This window comes from Syngnathus leptorhynchus, chromosome 18, assembly GCF_054491065.1.
Source record: "Syngnathus leptorhynchus isolate UIUO chromosome 18, UIUO_Slep, whole genome shotgun sequence".
Classification (NCBI taxonomy): domain Eukaryota; kingdom Metazoa; phylum Chordata; class Actinopteri; order Syngnathiformes; family Syngnathidae; genus Syngnathus; species Syngnathus leptorhynchus.
Genome location: NC_141212.1, coordinates 4046992 through 4071465, shown reverse-complemented (window position 1 = coordinate 4071465; position 24474 = coordinate 4046992). Strand labels below are relative to the sequence as shown.

Sequence of the window (24474 nt, the reverse complement as noted above, 5' to 3'; positions counted from 1 at the left end):
TAAAAATTGGAATGATTAGTTAATGCTCATAAAACAAGTGTTAACTGCACTGATTGGACAGTTCTTACTCAAAAATATTGGTCAGAGTACAAATGCTTATTTTATTTGGTTATATGAAACTGGTCCCAAAATTTATTGACACAGTTTGCCATTTTATCAAAACAAAGTCACAAAAACATTGATTTTGAAAAGTGAGAACATTGGTCGACGCCATTTTGTCTCAACAAAGTCAGTCGACCAATGGCGAACCACCTTCGCCTTATTTAAATCGCGAAAAGTCGCCTCTTGCCGGAAGGCTTATTATGTACCACACACAATTTCTGTCAGGTTTATCACCATTATAATTCTCTATTTCATTAAAAAAACGTTCGGGTGTAACATTTTAACGACTTCGGTTGAGTTCGGGTAAAGAAGAAGAAGCGTATTCATTGGCTACCGGGGAGCCGTGGCGCCAATGTGTGACGTCACAGCTTCACTTCCCAACGTTTGTTGTGAGCGCATATGTACGTGCGTCGCCAAGCCCGAACAGGTAGGTAACTACCGCGACGACAAATAAGTCTCGGGAAACATTTTGTCGACAACTTCTCAGAGTTTTTGTTGTTTATTTACATCGAAAGGCGGAAAAAAGAAAAAAAGATCCCGCTTTCCTCACGCTGTCTAAGCGAGGATCACGCGATTGGTGGAGGAGAAGGCCGGGGGATGGGGTAAGCAGAAGGAGGGGGGATACTGTGCATGCGCCTTCTTGGCTCGTCGGCGTGTACGCGCGCTGGGTCGATCGATGCAAGAGGGCGAGATAGATCTTTTGGCGTGGCTTCCTCCGGCCTCCATTATTTGCCACTTTGCCTCGACGGAGCAACAGTTTAGGAGTGTTTGTGTCCTCCCTCCGACACCCCGCCGCCGCACATTGGTTTACACGGCCGCCACCGAGGCCACGCACGAGGCGGCCCTGCCGGAGCGGCGAGGTGAGGCGTTTGAGGAAACTGCAACTTTTCCAAGTTGGTGAGTGGCGGCCTGCCTCAGCCCCCTCTCTCTATACCCCTCACTCTTGTTTCCCACTCAGTATTTCATCATTTAGCGTGTCTTTTCGACATTATTAACATTCAAGCCGATATAAGACAGCATTTGACGGAGTACACATCGTGGCGACGTGCCTTTTGATAGCGATTAACACCTCTGTGTGTTGTTGTGTGTAGCTTTATGGCGTTGTCGACCTGTCCTCCCCCATCCCACTAAACCCGACGTTAATTGAATTTAATATCGTTTTAAATTCCACACGGCAACGTGATATGAACGTAATGGCGTTTTTTATTTTATTTATTTCGAGTTGCAAGAGCACGGGATCTTTGATCAGCCATGTCCTCCACGCGGAGACACCGAGCTGCCATTGGTCGGTCACGCCGACGATGTCCCACTTGCAGCGGGAAAGTCAAAGTCCACTTTCGTCTATGTCGGACCGAACAAGAAACGGTCACTTAAACGTTTTAAAACACTCACGCGTGACGTCCTATGGTTGTGTGTCACGGATGTTTAGTTGGGTGTGAGGCAGTAATGTGTTAAACCTCCCCACGTTCTCAAATATTGTCATTTGCGAAAGATTGACAAAGATGATGAACCTATTCTCTTAAACTCGGAACAAATAATGCTGTCTATGTATTATTATTTTTCTGTACTTGTACTCTTAACTACTCTTTCGCAGTTTGGCACCACAACCTCCACCACCCTTTAAAAATCGTTAAAGTTGCCTACATTAAAAGTTCTCATTTTAAATATAATGTAAACTGAAAATAAATGGTCTTGGAACAATTAATAAATTCTATTAAACTGTTTTTACATGGATACTCCCACTTTTTTTAATACATGTATCGTAAATGACTAATAAATTAGGAATACATATTTAGTGGTGAGTGATTTATTGAGTGGAATTTGATAAACTAGGTCACAATAGTATATTTTTATAAATTACTGACCTATCTAAAGTGTTGAAAATGGCTCGGCAAACTCAAAAGTGATGGCCTTGGAGATGCAAAGATTCTACACAGCAATATGGACCAATGAATTTCCATTCCTTTCATAAAAGGAATGAAAGGAAAACAGTCGATACAAAACCACTTGGTACATCCAGTATCTTGATACATTGATTGTAATACAAATTGACAAGTTTAAGTGTTTCAATTCACTAAGGTTACTGTAAATGTGGTGTTTCCTTCAAAGATGTATCTCTCCAATAAAAAACCCTTCAATTCTTAGCTCACTATATTTCAAAGTTAAACAATTCATTTCGATTCCATGCACTCATTTTACATCAAAACAAAATCAAAACTTAATTTTCAGGCAAACGGGTTGGGAACAGAGTGTGAAAGCAGGGAGCATGACTGGTCATGTTTCTGGCCTAATCTGTATGTTATTTTCTAATAGGATGAAGTGAGCCATCAGTAATGCCCGCGACACAGCCTCAACCCATAACAATGGAGGACCAAGATGTTGAGGAGGGATCCACGGCTAGCGTCCCCACTTCAGATCCCGTCACTGCTGTCCCTCCCTCCACGCCTCCTTCTCCCACCAGCGCCGTCTCTATGGCGAGTAACGGCGACGGTGTCACAGCCCTCCACTCCCCCGCTGAGGCCAGTCCAGCAAAGCCCGCCGTGGCGCTACCCACCATTTCTGGGACGAGCCCGGCCGGTTCTCACATTGTGTCGGCATCGGACTCTCCGGCATATGCTGCGAGCATCATGAAATCGGCGGTCGTGGATTTTGGTCGCCCGAACGCGGGCAATGAGTACCCTAACAAGCTGACGTGCAAAGGCGTGAGCGTGACGCTGGAGAACGATAGTGTGTGGAAGCAGTTCCACAACTGCGGCACGGAAATGATCCTCACCAAGCCGGGCCGCCGCATGTTCCCGTACTGCCGCTATCGCCTGACCGGACTAGACCCGGAGCGATGCTACAGCCTAATGCTCTCCATTGTACCGTCGGATAAGTACAAGTACCGCTGGAACTCGCCCAAGTGGGAGGTGGTGGGGCCGGCAGAGTATCAGGCCCAGGTTCCGGTACGCTCCTTTTTCCACCACTACTCGCCGTGCCGCGGCTCAGACCTGATGGGCAGCATGCTGTCCTTCTACAAATTCAAAGTGACCAACAACCCCAAAGACCCGGAGGGCCACATTGTCCTTACCTCAATGCACCGCTACATCCCCCAACTCCACATCATCCCCCTGGTCAATGATGACGTCACACCACCACTGGTCATTGGACCCGAAAGCTTGACGTTCACCTTCCCACAGACAGAATTCATGGCAGTGACCACCTACCAGAATTTTCTCATCACACAGCTGAAGATCAACCATAATCCTTTTGCCAAGGGCTTCAGGGAGGACCGGGACGAACCCCGCATGCGCAGCGTTGCAATGGAGACGCTCCGGTTCAACGTGGAACCACATGAGGAGCAGCCAGAAAGCAAACCTCTGGACAAAAGGTAGTTTTGGGAAGCCTTTGGAAACATTTAACTTTGGCCAAGGAGCACAACTAAGCTAAATCTATGTCATAGATAATCCATAAACTTGTTGAGGGATCCGAAAAAAATTAAAGCATTAAATTTGTTTCTTTGAAGGTGATTATTATTATTATTATCACCAATTACTTACTAGATTGATTTGTGTTTTTCTAATCTTACAGCCCTGACTCATCCTACGATCACACTCAGCAAAATGGTGACATTGAGAACGATGAGTCGCCCAGCAAGCGGCCGCACATAGAGACACCAAAAGTATCTGCGGCGTCGGTCCCGAGAACCTTTGGTAGGTGCAACAGGAACGGCCGCTGGAGCAGATTGAAGGAAAGATTGAATCTGGCGGCGGCGTTGTCTGCGTCAGCGAGTGTCTCCGCTGAGTCTGAATTGGATGAAGTGGAGGGCCTCACCTTTGTTTCATTCGCCACCAGGGTAAATACTACTATCAATCTATTTGTCTTTTTCTTCGATTTGTTTTTGGTTTTTTAAATGTTTCATTTCAATAATAAATTCAGATTTAATATAGGCAATATAACCTTCCATTGTGAAATGTGGCGGCCATTTTGGGCTCGCAGTATCCATGGTAAACATAAACAAGGCTTTGTAGTCACATGACGGGAAGACTGCACGGTAAATGCAAGAAAGGGAAGGTGATTCACAGGGAAACGTTAGACCACAAAGCTACTCTATGACTGTCATCAACTAATGCTCCAAACATAAAACCTACGTAAAGTTTCACGTCTACCGTTGTGGTTAACACTGTCTTGTTGGGACCTGTGCCTTTATTTTTTGCACTTTTATGTTTTGTGTGTACCTTTTTGTTTAGTATCTGGGTGTTCATAAAAGTAACACACATTTCACTTTCATTTTCACGAAACCATATTGAGAGCTATGTTAGAGCAACAAACAAAAATACTTGAAATTCATGTCACAGAAAGCCAGTGGTATAAAAACAAAAAAATTAAATCGAGCATTTTGTGGCCATGCTAAGACTTTGATCTGAATTCATTGTGTGAAATGGGTCATTCGTAAACAGATTACATTGTATGTGTGTACAAAAAAAAAAAAAAACATACACTGCATTATACCAGATGTGTCCTTGAGTGTGGTCTATAGTGGTGTCCATATACCTTTGAACTGATCTTTTCCATGTCACAGGAAGCTCTGGAGAGTCACATCCGAGCCGAGCCATCCTATAAATCTACGCCGGTCTCGCCCGATTCCTCCTGGATGATTCCCGTGCAGCCAATGGAAATTGGTACAAAAGTGTTGTTTTACAGCTGTTCCAACAATTTGTCACCTCGCAAATCTAATCATTTGACATATTACAGAAACGACTGAGGAGAAGATTGGTCGCCTGGAGGCCATCTTACTAGAGGACCTCAAAGTAGCCAAGTACAGACAGGTGATCCACCCTGTCCTGCAGGAAGGTGAGCAATTACAGTGACATAATCAGAATAAAATCTAACATTGATTGGGTTCTGTTTCAGTGGGCTTGAAGTTGAGCTGTCTGGATCCCGGCATGCCTATCGATCTGCTCTACTTGGGGGTTCGCCTGCCACTGCCACCCCTCAACCTTCCAGCGCAGGATCATGACAGTAAGTCGGCACTCAACCCGGCTAACACGCGTTGCTAAATTGGCAACACTGACTGTGGTTTTGTAAACTAACTTCCTTTTTGTTTTATTATTTTTTTAATTTGATTCTTTAGTCGAAGGCACACGCTTTGAACTTCAAGCTACTAAATAAATCTCCCTGCCCTTGTAGTTTATGTAACCTTGTGACAGCGAGAGCTAAATGCAGCGTGTTTGCCTTGCAGGTGAGGGACTGGCTTTCATCTCCCGAACAGGAAAAACAAGTGACATGACCAAAATAAAGGGTTGGAAAAACAAGTTTGTTCATAGCAAGCAGCCATGCGATGGTAAGGCGGCTTTCTATCGTCTCCTCAGCGAGTTACTGGCTTGTAAATAGGAACTCATTGTCATTCAATTTCTTTTATTCCAGGCTCCCAGAAGAACATGTCGGCCTTTTGCAGCAACATGCTGGACGCGTACCTGGAGAGCGAGGCCCAGCAAATCAGCGAGCGCGCCGCCGCCTTCACCACCGGCCCCGAGGCCCCCGTGGCCTACCGGCTACCATCCAAGAGCGCCAGCTACGTAAAGACGCTGGACAGTGCCCTCAAGCACCGCAAGACCACCATTGCTGACATCAACAACCGGCCCTGCCCGCTCTCCTTTAAGCCGCTGCTCTATGCTGCATTGACATCGCCGCCTCCACACCTGGCGACCACGGCCACTTCCAGTAGTGCTTCTCGTCCACAAAGGTAACAACTTGATGGCGGTTTCCTTTTGTAAAAGTCATTTCGTGAGAAGTAAGCTTCTCCTTACTGGCACTGGTCAAGTCTTGATAGACTTTAATGAAAGGTGAGTAGTGAAAATTAATACGATAAACCATGTTTAAACCAGAACGGCGCAGCCTTCTCAGCTATCAGTCGCCCAGCAGAAATTGTATGAGATGGAAGACGACGTCGTCAGCCAGGGTTGCTCACGAACTCACTTGACCTCCGAAAGGGTCTCAGCCTCGCTATCTGTGATGCTAACCAAAGAGGTACCATACATGATATACAATACATGATAATAAACCGAATTAGCGTCAAGCGTTTCCACCAGGAAAGTCCTTCAAATCTTGTTTTCCTCCTGCTTTTTTAATCAGAAGCGGCCACAGGAGACTGAGAAATCCCTCCCGCATTCAGCAAGCAAGGCCCCAAGAACGAAATGCGGACAAGAGTTCTGCCGACTGGGCTGCGTGTGCTTCAGCCTTCTTTATCCTGTCGTGGGGCCGCTCCACTGCCGCCAGCCCGCCTGCATGTTTGGCTGTACGTGCTCCAAGCAGACGACACAGGATGGTCAGTTGCAAGATGAAGCGAATGCTAGTAAGATTTTCAAATATTTCAAAAAAGGCTCAAATATTAAAAAATAGATTTAAAGAAAAAAAAAAAAATCCCTTGTGTTTTCTGCCAGCAGGCACCGCTCTGGTGTATAAGCAGTGTTCCACCTCGAAGACCAAAAAACTGTGGAATCGCAATTGTTTAGACACAGATCAAGATCCCCTCTTTCAACCCAAAAGCCTACGTGTGGCCCCTGTAAAGCCTCTCGAGCCGTATAAGGCAGCTCCCAGGCCACAGGTATCAATAAACAGATAGAAAAATAATGAATAAATGAAAGTTTCCTATAAATGAGAATCATGAATCTGTAATTGCAGATTCAAGAAGAGGAGAAAGATCCTGTGTACAAGTACTTGGATAGCTTTCTGACGTGCGCGCGGGTTCGCGCCTTCAACAGCAAGCCACCGTCTCAAAACAAACTTGATTACTTACCATCCCTGGCCACCAACTCCATCAAGCAGGTTCGGCCCACCAGTGAGCCCAAAAAGCAAGGTAAGAACAATTAGGATGTCTTCTGATTTTAGTTTGACATTCTTATGAGTTGACAATAACTCCTGTGTTTTCTTTGCAGAAAACTCCAAAGAGAAGATTGCTAAAAAACAAATTGAGATCCAATCAGTATGTAATTGGGAGGAAGACCGAGAAATTATCTTGGAGACTTTGTGCAGGCGCCTTCATCAGGATAAACTGTCCGAGCCCTTCAGCATCGGATCGTTTCTCATCCATCCTGTCACCAAGATCTTTATTCAGAAGCCCAGTGGGTCCCACCTCACCTATAGAGTGAGTTTTATGTCCCTGATTTACTAAGATCCCAAATAGCAGGAGCAAAGTTGCACAAATAACGGCGAGATGATTTAGTATGTTTTGTCAAACGAAAGACTCCGGATCAGCCTCCTCGTCGGTTCGAATGGTTGCACCCAGAGACGAGAATACACAACCTGCTATGTGACCAGTCTGTGGTGTAGGATAGGAAATGACATTATGTGTTCTCCAGGTGCGCGTCAGTCGATCGTCAAAAGTTCGCGATGGAATTGAGGAGCATAGCTACAATAAGATGGGAGAAGACCCCGAGCAGCCCGCGCAACACTCAGAAGTCAAGCCCTTCCTGGCTGGTGTGTTGCCCGCTGGACTGATGGTGGCCAGAACCAAACCAGTCGGCCAGCAAGCCTCCGAACTCATACAGGTTAGACTCGGGAACATGTATGGTACTGGTTGGGTGTGATTTTTTTATTGTCCCCCCCCCCCCCCCATTTTATATTCATAATATTTTTTACCCAATATACATTTCATTTAAATTTGTCAATGATATTTTTAAACTTCATGACCAAATAAGATTAGTTACATTTTTGGGCCATGTTTTTGTGGAATATTTAGTAATATTATATATTATATATATTTAATATCTGTCAGGTTGTTTTGGTTTTCTGATGTTTTTTTTTTTTTTCCCCATAAACAGGTGAATGGCAAAAGCTACAATTATGTTAACCTGTTGCTAGGCAACATGGGTGCACTCCACCCAGCCAATCGACTAGCAGCATACGCCACGGGCAGGCTGCAGCTGCGTGCAGACCTTACTCGCAGAGCGGACCAGACCGCCACTGGCACCAACGTGGACAAAGTTAACGAAAAGCCTGCCAATCAAAACTTAGAGAATGCAAAGCCTCCTCATCGAAACTCGATAGCTACTGGCAGACCCTTGGTGATGTCGGCAAAGAGCATCAATGATGTCCAGACCCATCCTCGGCTTTGTATGTTCATTTTTTAATGTATCAAAAATCTTTGTAAGATTTGTTCTGTAAATTTTCAATTGGCAATTAAAATCGAAAAAAAAAAAAAGTTGAATTATAAAGTTACTTTTTGACTGCTAATTGAAACTGAATAGAACAAATGATCTAAATGAATGCCGCCTTAAATTTTCAATTGGCAATCAAAATCGCATAAAGAAACATTTTTTTTAACTGCCAATTGAAACTGAATAGAACAAATGATGTAAATGAATGCCGCCTTCAATTTATCTGCTTAATTCCTAATTGTTCTCCCCTCAGTTCAATTGTTAAAGCAACCGTGTGTGAAAAAAGAACCCGAAAGTCCACCGTCGAGGCAGTCGACCACCCTCACCGCCATCAACCCTTTCCAGCGGACACCCCGCTCGCCAGTCTCACTCACCGTGTCTCCCTCGCTGAAGATGCCCAGCTTTTTGAACCAGAGCGGCACCTACACCTTCAGAATCTGCCCGCCATCTCATCCGGGCGAGAAGGACAAAAAACGTTCCAGCGTCAACTTACCAGGGGGTTTTAGCCTCATTCGTTTACCAAATCCAGTGGGCCCAAACGAGCCCAAAAATCAAGCTGCTCAGGAGGGGACTTCTAATGGCTCTGTAATGGCGGCGGCCGTTAATGGAACCCAGGCGATAAAAACCGAGCACCTGAGTTCTTCGTCAGATTGCGAATCCAGTATGACTGATGACAGCGCAGACAGTGACGTGAGTAAAACCTTTAAAATAAGCTTAACAAACGTGTGTCCTGCACCCCACCACCTCCAAAATTGTTTTAAAAGAAAGTGCCCCATCTTGCGTGTAGGTGGACTCCATCATAGACATTGAGAACATTGAGGACTCCAAACAGCTAGTGGCCCAATACAAGCCCTCTGTACTGTGCACGGACAACCCCAATGAGTCCAGAACAAAGAAGCGCAGGAATCACTCTGTCATCGAGAAGCAACGCCGCATAGAGCACCGTGCGCTTTTTGACGAGCTGCAGAAGGTCCTCGGCCTAGATGGAGGTTCCAGACTGCACCTTCTTTCACTGGTTGGTGTTATGGCGTTTGTTACTTGGGACGTGTGTGTCTCCTAAAATGGTGGCAGTATTTTGGCAATTTTCAGCTCGTTACCAAGCATCTCACACTTATGTGTGACTCTTAGGCTTTGAAGGAAATCCAAATGTTGAAGTTCTTCTCTGATGGCCTGCTGGAGAGGAAGAAGAAGCTGGCCCAAATCCAGGCACTTCACGTGAAAAAGTTGTCCTCCTTGTCTGGTGAGTGCTGCTGCTCCAATTGCATTGCAAAGTTAAAAACAAAGCAAAAAACCGTAAAAAGCTGAACTCTTTGTTTTTGAATTTAGGTAAGCCTGAGGCCCTTATCAAACGCAATTTGAACCTGGTTTTCAGTAGCTTGAAGGACAAAGGCAGCTCCAAAGCAAAGCCTTTCTTCATGCGTCTGTATCAATCCAAAGAGGAGCCTGCCAAAGACTCCACCAGTCCGCCTCCCCCAGTCTTAGCCCCGCCACCGACACCAAAGCCTCAGCTCCTTCCAACAACGCCGCCACCTGTAGACCCAACACACCAGCTTGAAGCACCGTCACTTCCATCTCTCACGCCCCAAAAGCCCGTCCAACCCAATAAATCGCCTCCCGCTCAACCCAACAAATGCAACAAGACTCCTCCACCCGCACAACGATTTGCCATCCCTCTAATTCGCTCCAAGACAGGCAGACTCATCCTGCCTTCGTCCATGAAACCTGGTAAGTTCACACCTCTATCAGCAACCATGCATTTCTGTTCTAACGTTGTGCTCGCTTCTTGTCTCAGCAGCTCAAGGCATCTACACGCTCATGCTCATGAACCCCAAACAGGACGCAGACGTTACGTCTACCAAGTCTTCTAACACTGACTTAAACGACTCCCTGGACCGAGTATCACCTACAGACACAGACCAGGAAAGTCCCGTACATAAAGTGGATTCCAGGGAACAGGTGACACCCCTCTCCAATTCGAGTCCATCACCCACGCGGCGGCCAAGAGGCAGACCCCGAAAAAACCAAAGGATCCCGAAAAGCAGAATAAAACCAGAGAACGACATAATGTTCATCCCAAATAGTCGTAAGAAACAGCCGGTTCAACGCAAGAGAGGGCGGCCTCGGAAGAGCGAGCCCGCAGCGACCTTGGGGAATGCTGTTGGTCGTAGGGCAGCAAGCTCTGAGGATGCTGTTGATTGTGGGGGATCGCGGCCTCGGACGCGAGGCTCCCTGGGTAAAGACTTCCCCAGTGCCAAGCGGCAGTCTTGGATAGACATAGAGATGGAGCTGGACCCCGATTCAGACTCGGAATAATAACATTTGACGAGGACCTCAGGCCGCGTTGCTGTGGAACCACACCTGATGTGCCCGTGTTTTTTTTTTTTTTTTTTGTCAGAGATGCAAAAGGCAGGGACTTTTTCAGTACATTTCAAAAGATAGGGATTTTTAAAAATACTACTCTAAAATGAAAAACAATTTGGGTCTTTTTCAAACAATCACATTTAAAGATGAATTTCAACATGTTTTGTCATCAGCAGACATCAATGCATATTGGAGTCAATCTACTTGCCCACTGCTCAATTTGGTTTCTTCCCATCTCAAGTGAGCAGTGATGTACTGTACTGTCTATTTTTAGGTCGCAGAGGAAGAAAAAAAATCGACCACATAAATTCATTACTCCAAAATTTTTAAAGTATTTCTATGAAATTTGTTTGCTTGGATGATGACAAAATGGAAAATCATCAAGAACCTACCATGAATTTTTCTCTCCCCACCTCCCTCTCTCACACATATGAATTTATTATTTGTTCTGATGGCATGTTTCTAACTTAAATCCCCCCCCTCCTTCCCGGTTTGCAGTTATGTATGAGGACCTTTGTGAATACTCAATGTTCCTCACTGATCTCAATCAGGTTTTTGGGTATGTCGACACCGGAGAGCATTAATTGACCTGCTGATTGTAGATTTATTTGTCACGATTTCCACCACCGCTTGGGATTTTTTTTTTTTTTTTTTTGTGTCTTGGTTGTTGAATCAAAAGGCTATGTAAATCACTGCATTTTAACACACACTATTATGAGAAGGTTTTTAAAAGCCTTTGTTTTTGTTCTGTTGGGCCTGTGGAAATCATTTTTTTTTCTCAAGAGCACTTTGTCTTTGATGGTTAAGGGTTTCAATTAGTTGACTGCAAACTGTTATCTACCATATTTTGTAAGTATTAAAAGGACTAATGTGAATTAATTTAATCTCGTATTTTTTTTTACTCTACATTTGAATTCTCTTTGCTGTTAATTTGAACCTAAAACTGTCAAGTTATGTAATTCATTTTTTTGAATGTTTGAATATTATTATTATTTTTTTTTAGTAAAATAAGCTTTGGGGGCTGAGTTTTTATAATTTACATTCTTGCTGTTGATTAATTTGAAGTATACTGTCTGTACGTTAACATAATGCCTACTAACATCCTCTTTCTCTCTTTTGCCCAGTCAGTGCCTTTAATCCAATCAAGTCAATTAATTAGGCACAAACTCCACCATTGATGTAATCACGAGGCTGAACGCCTGGGGCCGAGGCAACATGCGGGCCTCCGGCTAAACCGCCCTCAAGAGATTAAGCCTCCACATGTCCCGCCAGCAGGAAGGCTGTCCCACTTTGTGAGAGGCTCCTTCCTCGCAGTCTGGAAAGGAAATGTTGAACTGATCGTTTTGAAGCGACGATCATCTGAGGGACGCTGGGACACCATGCCTGCTGATGGGCTGACATTTAAGAGCCGCATCAGGAAGCTGCTGAGTTCGCCATCGGGCAAACTTGGGAAGGACCGTGGGGACAACCTAGCCAGCAAGGTATGTAAACATTTACATACTATTTCTTGCAAGGGAGTTGTTTAACATTTACGGTCATGTGTTATGTTTATTTTTTTGCAGGTAACGTTGGAAAAGGTTTTGGGTATCACCGCTTTGGGGAACACCTGCCTGGTCTGCGACCCCAAAACTGGACTAGTTGCTTATCCTGCAGGGTGAGGGTGAAAAAAAAAAAACAATTTCAACTGACCTTGACAGTCAAATAAATTGAAAATGATTTTGCATGTACTGATTGTGTGTGTAGATGTGTAGTGGTATTGCTGAACCCGAGAAAGAGCAGACAGCAGCACCTCATCAACCCGTCAAGGTTGAGCTCGTTTTGATTTCAAATGGTGACAGTGTCAAGTCATCACATGATGGATACATCTCATATTCCTCTTTACAGGAAGACCATCACGGCTCTGTCCTTCTCCCACGATGGCAAATACCTGGTCACAGGCGAGGTGAGATGCATGTCATCTCATTTGCACACTAATGGAACATCCCCGGAGTCTATCCTAGCTGATTTGAGGACATGAGACAGGGTGCTACCTGGACTAGTTCCAGGCGGTATATAAACAAGCGTTCATGAAAAATGTCAATTATTCACTCATCTTACAATCAACCCATTTATAAAAACAATATTTCATAATGTTTCTATATAACCCACATCATCACGTCAAATAACACTAATACTGTGGTTTCATTGAGTAAATCCCTGAAGGATTTAGGTGCTCATGCACAGCCGGTCAATTAAGGATTCCGTGTTCCTAACGGGCCGTTTGAGGATCGCCGATTGTCATCTATAGCTTCTGGAAGCAAAATGCCTGCGTAATCTGTCCCAAGCGACCAATCTGATTGTCATGAGAGCAGAGCAAAGTTCAATAGCAAGTATTATTCCATTGCATTTTGCTGAGTTGGAGCGATTAGAAAACATAGAAGCATTATGTAGTCATTTGCATAGTTGCAAGGCTTACTCATTGTTTTGCATTGCGGATTACTGATACATTCGGATTTCAGGACATTTCTTCCCTTAGCAACATAATTAAGGTATTTTTAAGTGCTAATCATACTTTAGTCCTTTTTAACCATCCTTTAGTTGCTTTTAATTCTACTTGAGTTCATTTTATTATTATATATAGTATATATTTCATCTTATAGTTTGTTTTCAATCATTCTTTAGTTGTCTCAAAACAAGAAGCATTAGCCTAGCATGACGTCTCTGGGATTGCATCACCTTTGTATGCAAGCCAATTCTTCTGGTGTCCTCCATGCTGGATGACCTCTGTCACCTATTAGCTTTGACCTTGACTTAAAGCGATAGGCGGTGGAAATAGCTCAGTGATCCCTTACAGAGAGAGATGGGAGAGGGTTACAAGTCGTGTAACTGTGTGCAGCCAGAAGATAATCTCGACAACCACCCTTGACATTGAAACCTCAGAATAGAACACCACGGTCTCCATTATGTTTACTTGCACGCTGGAGTGGAGCTACTTAGATAACACCACTGTAGTTAAAAAAAAATACAGGTTTGCCTTAAAAAAAAAAAAAAAAGCATTCAAAATTCCGACCGATTCCTTCCACAGAGCGGCCACCTTCCTGCCGTGCGACTGTGGGACGTGTCGGAGCAACGGCAGGTGTCTGAGCTCCAAAAGCATGAATACGGCGTTTCCTGTGTAGCGTTCTCACCCGATGGCAAGCATATCGTCAGCGTGGGCAACCAGCATGACATGATGGTTAACGTCTGGGCGTGGAAAGTAAGTGTGTGATGATTTGATGTTATACCGTATTAGCACTGAGTCTAATATTTTTATCGCAGAAGGACGTTGTCGTAGCCGCCAACAAGGTGTCCAGCAAGGTAACGGGCGTATCCTTCGCTGAGGATAGCTCCTACTTTGTCACTGTGGGCAACAGACATGTCAAGTTTTGGTATCTGGACCACTGCAAGGCTAGTAAGGTACTCATTTTAATTGTAAATATTTTTCATCCATAAACAACCTGAACGCTAGCACGGTTCGCTTGAGCTTAACATTTATTCACCAACACAGACTATTTGGTATTGGCTATAAAATACATGTTAGGGTACATTTGGAAGGTAATGAGGCAAATCATGAGGTGGTCTTGTTTTAGGCCAGCACCCCGGTACCTCTGCTGGGCCGTTCGGGTCTGCTAGGCGAGCTGAGGAACAACTTCTTCTGCGACGTAGCTTGCGGACGAGGTCAAAAATCCGACTCCACCTTCTGCGTCACCTTCTCCGGCCTTCTGTGCGAGTTTAACGGCAACAGGATGCTGGATAAGTGGGTGGACCTCCAGGTAAATTTTTTTTTTTTTTTGCAAGTGTAGTATGCATTTTAAATAGTCTTTCCTTCTTCTGGTGTTTTTCAGACCAGTATGGCCCAGTCACTATCTCTGTCCTGGGACCGGATCTTCTGCAGCTGCGCTGACGGAACAGTGCGAGTCTTCAGCCCACTTGACCTGCATTTTGTCTGCACGCTGCCTCGGCCACACCCCCTCGGAGTTGACGTCGCATCCGTCAGTCAGGCCAGGTGAGGACGTCTGTAAAGAGTAGTTGTGCGTGGAATGTACTTCAACTGTCCCATCTTTCCTTCCAGTCACTTATTTTGCAACCGGACGGACGCCCGCTACCCGGACACCATGGCCGTAACCTACGACCCCGTCAACCGCTGGCTCAGCTGCGTGTACGCCGATCACAGTGTGTTCGTTTGGGATGTCGCCGACCTCACGCGTGTTGCTAAGGTCCACTCGGCCCTCTTTCACGCAGCTTGTGTCTGGGACCTGGAGGTAAGCAAACCTGCATTCTGTCAGGGAAAAAAAAAGGGAAATGATTCCTAGCTAATTATAGCTAATTCTTAGATGTTTCCGGTTATTCCTGGGGAGACGGCTGCGAGTCTGTGGCCTGGCACGTTCCTCAGCTGCTCATCCGACAGCACCATCAGACTTTGGCATGTAGACGAGCGCAGCCGCGTTCATTCTCGGAACATCCTCAGCTCCGTCAGTTTGACTTCACCGAAATCAAACACGTATACGATAAATACAATGATAAGAAAATGCTCATGTTTTGCATTGTTGTTGCGGTAACAGGACCTCCTCAAAATCATCTACACGAGCGCAAGCGTGGCCGCCTTGCAGGAAGGAGAAAATCTGACCAACCCGGACGGACCGCCAACGGAAAGCAGGGCGGTGGTCCGCACCATTTGCCTCAGCCCGGACGGAAAACATTTGGCGTCCGGCGATCGCAATGGAATGCTCAGGTACAATTACAAAAATGTTTTCGAAATGGATAAACGGCTTTCCCATTCATTTCAATGCCGAAACACTCAAAGTCTGGTTTTGTGTTTGTTGTTCAGAGTCCATAACCTCAGCACCATGGAGGAGATTCTCAAAGTGGAAGCTCACGATGCCGAAATCCTCTGCTTGGAGTACAGCAAACCAAAAACAGGTCAGTTATCTGCTTCCCTCCCTGATACACAAATAAACTGACTCATGCATCATATTAAATCATTTGGGTCCCATGTAGGTCTGCAGTTTCTAGCCACGGCAAGCAGAGATCGTCTGATTCACGTCCTGGACGCCGCAGCCGACTACGGCCTTGTGCAAACGCTGGATGAACACTCGTCCTCCATCACGGCCGTACGCTTTGCCGGTGAGTCATCGGAGACCTTCTTGTTCACTTGCGTACAGCCTCTTTAAATAATACATGGCTATTGACTGCCCTACTCTTACTTTATGAACAAAAGTATTGGGACACGTTGACAGGAAAATAACTCCAATGATTGCATTTACATTTTTTTTTCTCCCATTTTCATTTACAGCCGTTGATGGTAAAGTGAGGTTGATCAGTTGCGGGGCAGATAAAAGCATCCACTTCCGCACCGCACACACGGTAAGCGCACGCAAAGACATACACGTGCCCCACCTTAAATCTATTGTAAGTAGCTTAGCATAAAGTGTAGAGCAGCAAGCCCTTTCCAATCAGGGTCCATTTTTCTTCACATTCATTCATTCTTTGCAGACTGTGGTGAACGTTAACTTTTATGGAGCGTGGCAAACAACCGCTTGTTAGTCGCCACTAAGATTTATAGAGCTCTCCGCACAGTCTAAGCCAGCATCCTTATAATCACACAGCACGCTTAATGAGTGCCAGCATTGTTTTGAACATTTGTCAACAGACATGAGAGCCACCCATTAAAATCACAAGGGAGGTAATGCACATGAAAACAAGCACTGTAAAATGACTGGCAAAATGACTTTTGTCTTTTCTATGACATGAATGGAAAATCAAAACATACTGTACTTTTTTTTTTTTCCTACATCTTATAAATGACCTTCCAGAGTGACAGAGGAACAGAGTTCAGGCGTTCTCACCACACTGTGAGAAAAACCACATTGTACGACATGGCGGTGGACCCCAGCTGCAAGCACGCGGCAGTGGGCTGCCAGGACCGCTGCATCAGGTGTGTGTGTGTGTGTGTGTGTGTGTGTGTATCTTGTTCAAAGTGGCACCTGGAAACATCAAGGCCTTTTATTGTCGCGTCAACAGGATTTTTAACGTCAACAATGGCAAACAGAAGAAACTGTACAAGGGATCACTCAGTGACGACGGCAGCCTGCTCAGTGTGAGTAGGGCTGCTGGTTATTTACTTAGCTGTGCAGGGGTACCTAATTAAATGGTGTGTCTTTTGCAGGTTCAGATTGATCCGTCGGGTCAGTATGTGGCTGCCAGCTGTTCCAACAAAAACATCAGCATCTTTGACTTTCATACCGGAGAGTGTGTTGCCACAATGTTTGGCCATTCAGGTAATATATACACACACACGTGCAAATAGCTGAAGACAAGCAGTGCAGCCTCTTTGGTGTGTGTTTCAGAGATTGTGACCAGTTTGAGGTTTACCAATGACTGCAAACATTTGATCAGCGTGTCAGGGGACAGGTGAGGACTTGATTTCAGTCCACATGGAACACAACATCATCAGCTTATACAACGACATCCACTAATGCATTGTGCTTATTTCCACGACATAGTTGCATATTTGTATGGCGACTGACTCCAGAGTTGACCATCAGCATGCGACAGAAGCTCTTTCAGCTCCAACAGCCTCTCAAGAGCTCCGCTTTTAGGTGACACCTGCATTCTCTTTGACCTTCCTCCATTTGGAAAACCATTTTGTTGATTTCATTTGTGACAATTAACAGCAGGCGAGAAGCACACAGCGCTCCCGCTTTGGTGGGCCTCTCCTCAGACAGCGAGCGCGACGACGAGGATGGCGCCGCCCATCGAGACTCCGACGACTCCAGCAACATCACGTCCACTGATAGTAGCCACGGAGAAGAAGACGCAGGCGCCTCGGAAGATGCACCTGACTGGGAGCCGGCAAAAGTAAGTGGCAGACATTTGAGCTATATTTCAGATTGGAATAAGTTTGTTTTAAAGTTGAAGTCATCGTTCCCTCCCATGTTGTTTCCAGCCTGCCGTTCCCACGCCGGTTGTCAGTCGCCGTCCTCGCCGTCGCTGGTCTCGTCGTCGGGGCTCTCTGGAGCAGAAGGTCAAGTCCATGTTGGACCTTAGGCAGCTGGACACCTTCACTCCCAACGAAGCTACCAACACTGATGCACGCAGCGACACTCCCAACCTCCATGAACCCGCCCTGACCTCGGACCGTCCCGACAAGAACCTCTTACATCAGCCCATCGTGCGCTGTGATTGGCTATCATCTGAAGGGATGGAGAGTTCTGAGAGGGTGGGTCTGAGCAGGGAGGACAACGAAGATGATGGAGCTCTACAAGACAGGTACAATCATCTTTGTACATTATCTCACAGTTTTTTCAGTCTTACAGTTTTTTCATCCTTTCCCTTCAGTGAAGTTCACAGGAAGTGTCAGGTGCTCAACCAGAGCCAGGACAGCTACAGCCCGGATAGCGCCTGCTCGATGGGCTACGACAGCCGAGGAACCAGTCCTGATGGCATCCTAGATGGTAAGATGTAAAATCATGGGAAATACTGATATATATTGAAATATTGATATTGCTACAGACTCCGCAGACAACACCTCCCTTAGCTTGGACAGCTCAGACGATGAGGAGGAAGAAGAAGCAAAGGCTAACGTGGCCAGTGTGGACAATGCTGGAAGAGAAGATTTCCTTAGGAAGAACTTTGAGACGCTGGGGGACACCTGCAGTGCAGGTAGAAGAATCGCAGTGATTATTTTATGCATTTTCCGTTGCACATTGTGTGATTAAGTTGTCGTGGAACTTGCAGCAGAGCCGAGCAAAGTCCCAAGGCTCAGCATGTCCTCACGATTCCTAGCCAAAGGACATCACAACCGGTATGTGACATAAATTTGTCAAAAGTGAAAAAACTTAACACCATCCTTCACATTCCACTTGATTTGTGTGCGTGCAGGGGAGGTTCTCTGTTTTCCAAAATACAAGCAAAGGAAATAGACGGCAGCTTCTCCCACAAGCCTCCTGTGTCCAAAGTGCGCCCCTTGATGGAAAACGGGCAAAGCAGAACCCCGGAGATCAAGAGTCCCGTGTCCCCCAGCGCCACCCAGGGGCCAAGGTAAGATGCTACGAGACACTGATGTGAAAAGTAGCATTTAGCAACTGCTTTGTGCTTATTTTTTTGTCTCACTAGGATCGTCACAGCTTCCACAGTCATCCCAAGACCCCAGAAAAAAACCACTATGGGATCTCACATTTGGAGGTTCTCCACACCGCCGTCCAAACCTTCATTACCTGACAGAACTACCAGACTGCATAAGTCCCTGTCTGTTCAGAACCTCACCGTCACATGTATGTTACTTTTCCACTGCTATCAAGAAATCTCCAAATGTTCTTAATTTCTCAATTTCTTCCTCCCCTAGCTCCACGCTCTCCACTGCCCTCTGGTGAGCACAGGGAGTGGTGCAAGAGACCCCAATATCTCCTCCTGGACCAAGACCCTCTCAAGGCCTCATCCTCGTGCGTCTCCTCACCCTCGCCGGGCTCACCGCAGTCTCCTCACTCCTACATGAGCCCCACAGCGAGCTCCATCGCCAAAAGCAGCCGCTCGTCATCCGTGGGCGAGGGCGTCCACCCTGGCCTCGACCTGTCCCCCTTCCCCAAGGCCCGGAGGTCCTGGGGAGATCTGGATGTCGCAGAGACGCCTTGGCATCCCCTCGCCTCCGTTTCTCCGACACGCACTCGCATTCCACAACCCAAGCAGCCTCTCAGCCCTCGACGTAGCCTCTGCTTGGAACCAACTAAAGCTTCTTCCCCCACTGTGGGACCAACCTGTGATGTCACATCCTACACAGGTAAAGCTACATTTACACTATATTTCCTCATACATCATGGAGAATGTGGAGAGGTGCAAAATAACCAACAATTTGGACAGAGCCATTCTGTAAACATGGCATAAGCTAACATGATTATCACCATTTTTCCTGTATTGTTAATTCTATGTTCTTCTTCCATCTGCAAGGTACATCAGAGAATAACACAGTGTCCATGTCTGAAAGGTGATTATGACAAAATGCTATTGTGAGTGTGTTTCCACAATAATTTGTTTGTTAATCCTGCATCATTCTATTCCTCCAGGAAGCAAGATGTAGGCCCGCCTTCTGAAGCCCTCCCCCTGGTGGCGAAACATCCCCTCCCACATCCAGGTGGTCCTCCTCCTACCGAGCTTTCATTTCCTACCACTTCTTTTCCTTTCCTTCTACCTCCTACTCCTCCTCTTCCTTTTCGTCGTCACTCTGCCTCACGCTGGCCGCCGCTGGCTTGCGTGTCGCCGTCTCTGTCACCCGTCGCCTCCTGTCAGTGCCACGCCGGTGAGTGTACTTGCAATTCAGAAACAAATTGCTCTGTGGATACTTTTTCACATCAGTGTGTGCAGACATGGCTTGAAAATGTATGTGTCGCTATCATCTTTATTTTTAATTGCATTTTTACTTACACTGCAGGTAATTCCATTACTTTGGACATGTGCAAGCAGGCTGCGAGTGAGCTTCATTGCAGTCTGAGACGAACCGTCACACTGTATGCAGAGGTCAGTGCTTGTTGCCTTGAGAGAATTTTTCAAGATAAATTATCATGAATTCTTTATTCTTACTTTTGTCTAGTTCAAGTTGATTCTGTAGGGTTTTCTTTCAATTTTGTCCATGTGTGCACATCAGGTTCTCCAACATCCTCCAGAGTGCGGAGAAGAAGCTCGTCGGGAGATGGTGAAGGTTTTATCCGGAGCGTTGACGTCTGCCAAGGTTGAACTAGACCCGCTGCCGAGCTGCAACGCCAAAAGTGAAGGTGACAAAGCTTTGGCACTATTAGAGCAATACGCAGAGCTTCTGTTAAAGTCAGTTGAGAAGAAGCTGGACAGCAAGATGTGAATCAGGAAGCCAAGCATGCTTTTTTTTTTTTTAATAGCACTCAAGCAGTTGGCCTTATTTACTACAAGACAATTGTTGCCTTAGCTCTCTTTTGCCTGTTTTTTACATACGCAAAAAAATAAAGTCTATGCACTTCTTAAACAGATTTATAACAAAAATATGCCATTTTGAATATGGACAAAATATGTCAGTCCGTGAATAGTGAATATGTGCATATAAAAATGCCCATTGAAATGCTTTGGGAAATGAAATGGGGTAAAAAAAAAGACAAACAATAAATATTTAGTCTTTTCGATTATATTTTTAAGATTACATCAAACGTCTTTTAATATGTTTAATCATGGCAGCACTTGTGTGGAGTTTGTATGTTCTACCTGAAATGAAAAATGGATAGATGGAGGACTGTTCATAATAAAGACAAAAATACAAAAATGAGGAACAATTTGTGATGATATTACAAAGTCAACATTCTCTTTGAAGCCATTTATTTGTTAATAGAAAAGGTATACAATAAATTCACGCAGTAGATTGCACACATTGAAAACCAAGCAGTGGTGATTGTTATATTTAATAATATTAGTGTGCGCTTAATATTAAAGGCACGTGTATTGTCACACTTATGAAAATATCATGTTACGTTCATTCATTGATGACTTTGCCAGGCGGTCCTACGGAAGCGTCTCCACGTTGACATAAGTGAGGATGACGTCGTGCAGGATGTTGATTCTGTTGATCTGGTTGAGCTCGCGAACCCGGTGGCGGAATTCAAACAACGGAATGTTGTTGACTGCCACGCGGAACGAGTCTTGCGTGCATAAGATCTTCATCTAAAACGCACATTGAAGCGAATCAGTTGGGATTTTACTTTGTTGAAGACTCTAGATTGTCTTCAGTGTTTCCTGAAAAACTATTGAAAAAGTTGTCGTTGCTGTTGACTTTGGCACTTCCATCGTACTGCGTCAGTGTTTTGGTTAGTGAAACTATTGGAGCAACAACACGAGACCGCGACTGACCTCCAGGAGTCTCCCCATGGGTCGGCACTTCCCTGATCTAGGACCAGCTTTCCCAAACGCCTTTCCAACCCTTTCCATCTTTTCAGCCAAACGTTAGCCTGACATTCAACCCGAGGAGAGGCCACCTGGAGTCAGTCAAGGGCGTCATGTGTAGCATCAATTTAGTTTTGGAACTTATGTGCGGACCGGGTGGGGGTGTTGCAACGCTTCCTGTCGCTCACCTCAAAGGGGCTCCCCTGGGCGAAGGGGAAGGGTCCCTTCAGGTCCCTCTCCTCGGGACCCCAACGCTCGCCCACCTTGTGGTTACGCACCAACACCTGCTTGCCCCCCTCGCTAAAGCGAGGGTTGATGTGGAAGGCGATGTCGTTGCCTCGCAGGAAATTGATGGTGAACCTAAGGAAATATTTGTTACCAAGGCCATGACAGCTGAAAACCAACCTGAAATAATGTTGTAACTGCATTCATCTTTTTCTGGACTACTTACATTTTAGCATTAGGTTTGATCTGGCCCAAGATGGTCATCATCATCTTGTCATACACACCTCGGGCCAGGTTGAGGTTGTAAGGTACGCTCTAAATGAATCAAGAATAAAAGTGTTAATATGAAAGACACTCATGATGTTGGTTGTTACTTACTAATGGTCCCGATGTTGGCGGAAGCCAGTGTTGTGGCACCAGGGCCGGATTCTGTCCTGGCCATCCTGGTTGCCCGGGGTTGTAAGGCCAACCAGGATGGGCAACCCATCCTGGCAAAGATGGGTGGAGGCTCGGAACTTGAGCAGGGGCGGAAACGGGAGCAGGTGCTGGGACAGGAACTGGAGACACAGCCGGGACCTGAAAAGGTACCTGAGCCTGAACTGGTGGCTGGGGAGGCTGGGCAGGCGGGGCAGACTGGTATTGGCCTGGCCAACATGGGTGGCAGATTTGACTCTGAGTTGGAGCCATGGTTGGAGCTGGAGCAGGGACCATGTTTGCAGTTGGGCCAGGGGAGGGTGTTAGGACCTGAGCCGGTACTGGAAGAGGAGTGGGCCCAGAGACCGGTAAGGGTTGAGTCCCCAACCAGCAGGGAGTATTAGGCTGCCCTGTCCAGCATGGTGCAGTTTGCGGGGCCTGAAACAACAAATATGTCCAGGCAAGGTTCTCTGTTAAATGTTTTTCCACTTTAATTTGTTTTACCTCCGCCAGGGTTTGTTTGATAGACTCGACTACCTGTTGGGTTGGCTGGACCTGCTGGTTGGGCGGGATCTGCTGGACTTGCTGGGTGGTCTGCGCAGGCCACATGGGGAAGGCGGTCCCGGGCGTCTGACTGGGCCAAAGGGTGCTGCTAGTCTGTGGGGCAGAACCGGGCGGGCAGCTGCCACACAGAACATCAGCATGCTGAAGGGGGGAAGGAGGAGGAGAGGGCGGAGGGTCGGGGGCCAGGATCGAGATACGAGGCAAAGAGAGGGTTGATAGGATGGAGGACACCAACTTGACGGTGCGACATCAACACAAGCGTCAACAGTCATATTTAGATGTGGGAAGTAAGCAAATATTCTTACCTGTGCTTGAATCTGACAATGTGGGGAACTACTTACATCCATGCTGCCTGGGAAAATTACATAAATTGTTAAGTTCACTGAAGAATAAATGGACTCAAATGTACATAGGTGCCGTCCCGTCCATGTGATTTACAGATGAGCTCACCTAATTCCACAAATTGATTAAATGTTGCAAACGATGCCTTCAGGAGGATCACGCAGATGACACAGAGGATCATTGAGTGTGACAAGTCAACAATTTTGAGTGTCCTGACTTCAGCACATTGTTTGCTCTTGTGACTACTAATTGAATTAGGGGTCAAGTATGCACGTATAAAGTCAAAATATAGAGATTAGCACATTACACTAGTTAGCCTTAAATAACAGCCTAGGGAGTACCAAAATCATCATAAAAAAATAATAATTTAAATGCTAAAATATAATTATTACACAATTTCTTTTGTTTTACCGACCCCCCCCAAAAAAAAACTAAAATGGCAAAACTGTTAGGTTGTTTGTTTGTTTTTTGCATATAGACTGATTTAAACGTTGAATAGAAACAAATGTAAATTTGATTTTATTTATAATTTATGTTTAATGTAGTTTGCAGTGCCTGTCAGCAGTACCAGAGGCAACTCAATTTTTCAATCCTCCTGTGTAAAGAAATAAGGTAAGCAGAAATAACTCTGATTCAATAATTTTAACCATATAATGTCAAATGACTATATTTTAATGGCCTTGTCATTCATCCTGGTCTAAACATAATTGATAGTAAGTTATAAATGCTTACCTGTGGTGTTGGAGGTGCTGGCAGGCTGCAGTGCTGTGCTGGTAATTTCAATGTGTTGGTGAATAGCAGTCAAGCAGGCAGACAGAAACAATGAAGTCCACTTTTATATATGTACACCAAAATTTGCTCACTCACTGGACACGCCTCTTTTCAACAAAACACATGAACGCAACACATGGGTTCATTTCCATTTTAAATGTTAATTGTGTTGTATTTATTAACTCTACCGTGGTTTGTTTATTGTTGAGCAACTTGCAGTATACACTGCATGACTGTAGCTTTTTTGTGTATTTAATGCCAGTATTTTTGTGTATTTGGCTGATTTTTTTATTTTGGTATGCAAACTACATACATAGTCATACACGGAAAGATGATTTTTAAATTTCCATTAATCTAACTTCAGAATTTAACACATACGGGTCTGCACTGCATAATTTACAAAGATTACAATAATTTCAACTACAAGCAAATTAAGAAAAAATCTCATTTACTTAATCTTTGCGGTGCAGTTTTATTAATTTTTTTGTCCTTTCTGTCATTTAATTGTCACAGCTAAAGTTGGCATGGCAACAACTTAAATAACATACAACAAAATGTAACATGTATCAATGAGACAAGCTTTTCCATAGACGATGCAATAAATCTCCACAGCAACCACACGACAAATAACTCTCAGGGGATATAA

At 45.3% G+C, this 24474-nt stretch overlaps 3 protein-coding genes across 10 annotated transcripts; 2 read left to right on the top strand and 1 right to left on the bottom strand.

Annotated features, from left to right (window-relative positions):
* The first annotated feature begins 316 nt into the window (after positions 1 to 316).
* mgab (MAX dimerization protein MGA b) lies at positions 317 to 11478 on the top strand. 7 transcript variants are annotated; one of them, XM_085936903.1, is made up of 21 exons: positions 317 to 529; positions 618 to 704; positions 2416 to 3472; positions 3673 to 3937; positions 4664 to 4763; positions 4837 to 4935; positions 4996 to 5103; positions 5324 to 5425; positions 5509 to 5827; positions 5970 to 6111; positions 6217 to 6436; positions 6525 to 6688; positions 6766 to 6940; positions 7020 to 7228; positions 7443 to 7631; positions 7905 to 8196; positions 8494 to 8930; positions 9028 to 9255; positions 9369 to 9480; positions 9567 to 9965; positions 10033 to 11478. In XM_085936903.1, exons 3-21 carry the CDS (start codon positions 2436 to 2438, stop codon positions 10551 to 10553), a joined length of 5118 nt encoding a protein of 1705 aa, XP_085793029.1. In that variant the 5' UTR covers positions 317 to 529; positions 618 to 704; positions 2416 to 2435; the 3' UTR covers positions 10554 to 11478. The 7 variants fall into 7 exon arrangements, with proteins under 7 accessions (XP_085793029.1, XP_085793027.1, XP_085793028.1 ...); XM_085936901.1 differs by lacking the exon at positions 618 to 704; XM_085936902.1 differs by lacking the exon at positions 317 to 529 and having other exon boundaries at positions 537 to 704.
* Positions 11479 to 11717: 239 nt separating this feature from the next.
* On the top strand, positions 11718 to 22044 carry LOC147042458 (mitogen-activated protein kinase-binding protein 1-like). Of its 2 annotated transcripts, XM_085936908.1 has the most exons (30): positions 11726 to 12082; positions 12164 to 12255; positions 12345 to 12407; positions 12486 to 12543; positions 13666 to 13836; positions 13899 to 14036; positions 14210 to 14392; positions 14465 to 14625; positions 14692 to 14881; positions 14954 to 15091; positions 15182 to 15351; positions 15448 to 15539; positions 15618 to 15743; positions 15913 to 15983; positions 16433 to 16554; positions 16641 to 16716; positions 16786 to 16897; positions 16967 to 17030; positions 17123 to 17218; positions 17297 to 17477; positions 17566 to 17888; positions 17958 to 18073; positions 18132 to 18281; positions 18357 to 18423; positions 18501 to 18659; positions 18735 to 18892; positions 18964 to 19395; positions 19563 to 19599; positions 19679 to 20129; positions 20257 to 22044. In XM_085936908.1, exons 1-30 carry the CDS (start codon positions 11981 to 11983, stop codon positions 20464 to 20466), a joined length of 4509 nt encoding a protein of 1502 aa, XP_085793034.1. In that variant the 5' UTR covers positions 11726 to 11980; the 3' UTR covers positions 20467 to 22044. The 2 variants fall into 2 exon arrangements, with proteins under 2 accessions (XP_085793033.1, XP_085793034.1); XM_085936907.1 differs by having other exon boundaries at positions 11718 to 12082; positions 17294 to 17477; positions 17566 to 18073.
* On the bottom strand, positions 20945 to 23849 carry LOC147042457 (uncharacterized). The gene is made up of 7 exons (XM_085936913.1): positions 23790 to 23849; positions 23021 to 23067; positions 22689 to 22856; positions 22116 to 22589; positions 21964 to 22052; positions 21701 to 21872; positions 20945 to 21293 (listed from the first exon to the last, which is right to left on the bottom strand). Exons 2-7 carry the CDS (start codon positions 23060 to 23062, stop codon positions 21135 to 21137), a joined length of 1104 nt encoding a protein of 367 aa, XP_085793039.1. The 5' UTR covers positions 23063 to 23067; positions 23790 to 23849; the 3' UTR covers positions 20945 to 21134.
* Positions 23850 to 24474: the final 625 nt, after the last annotated feature.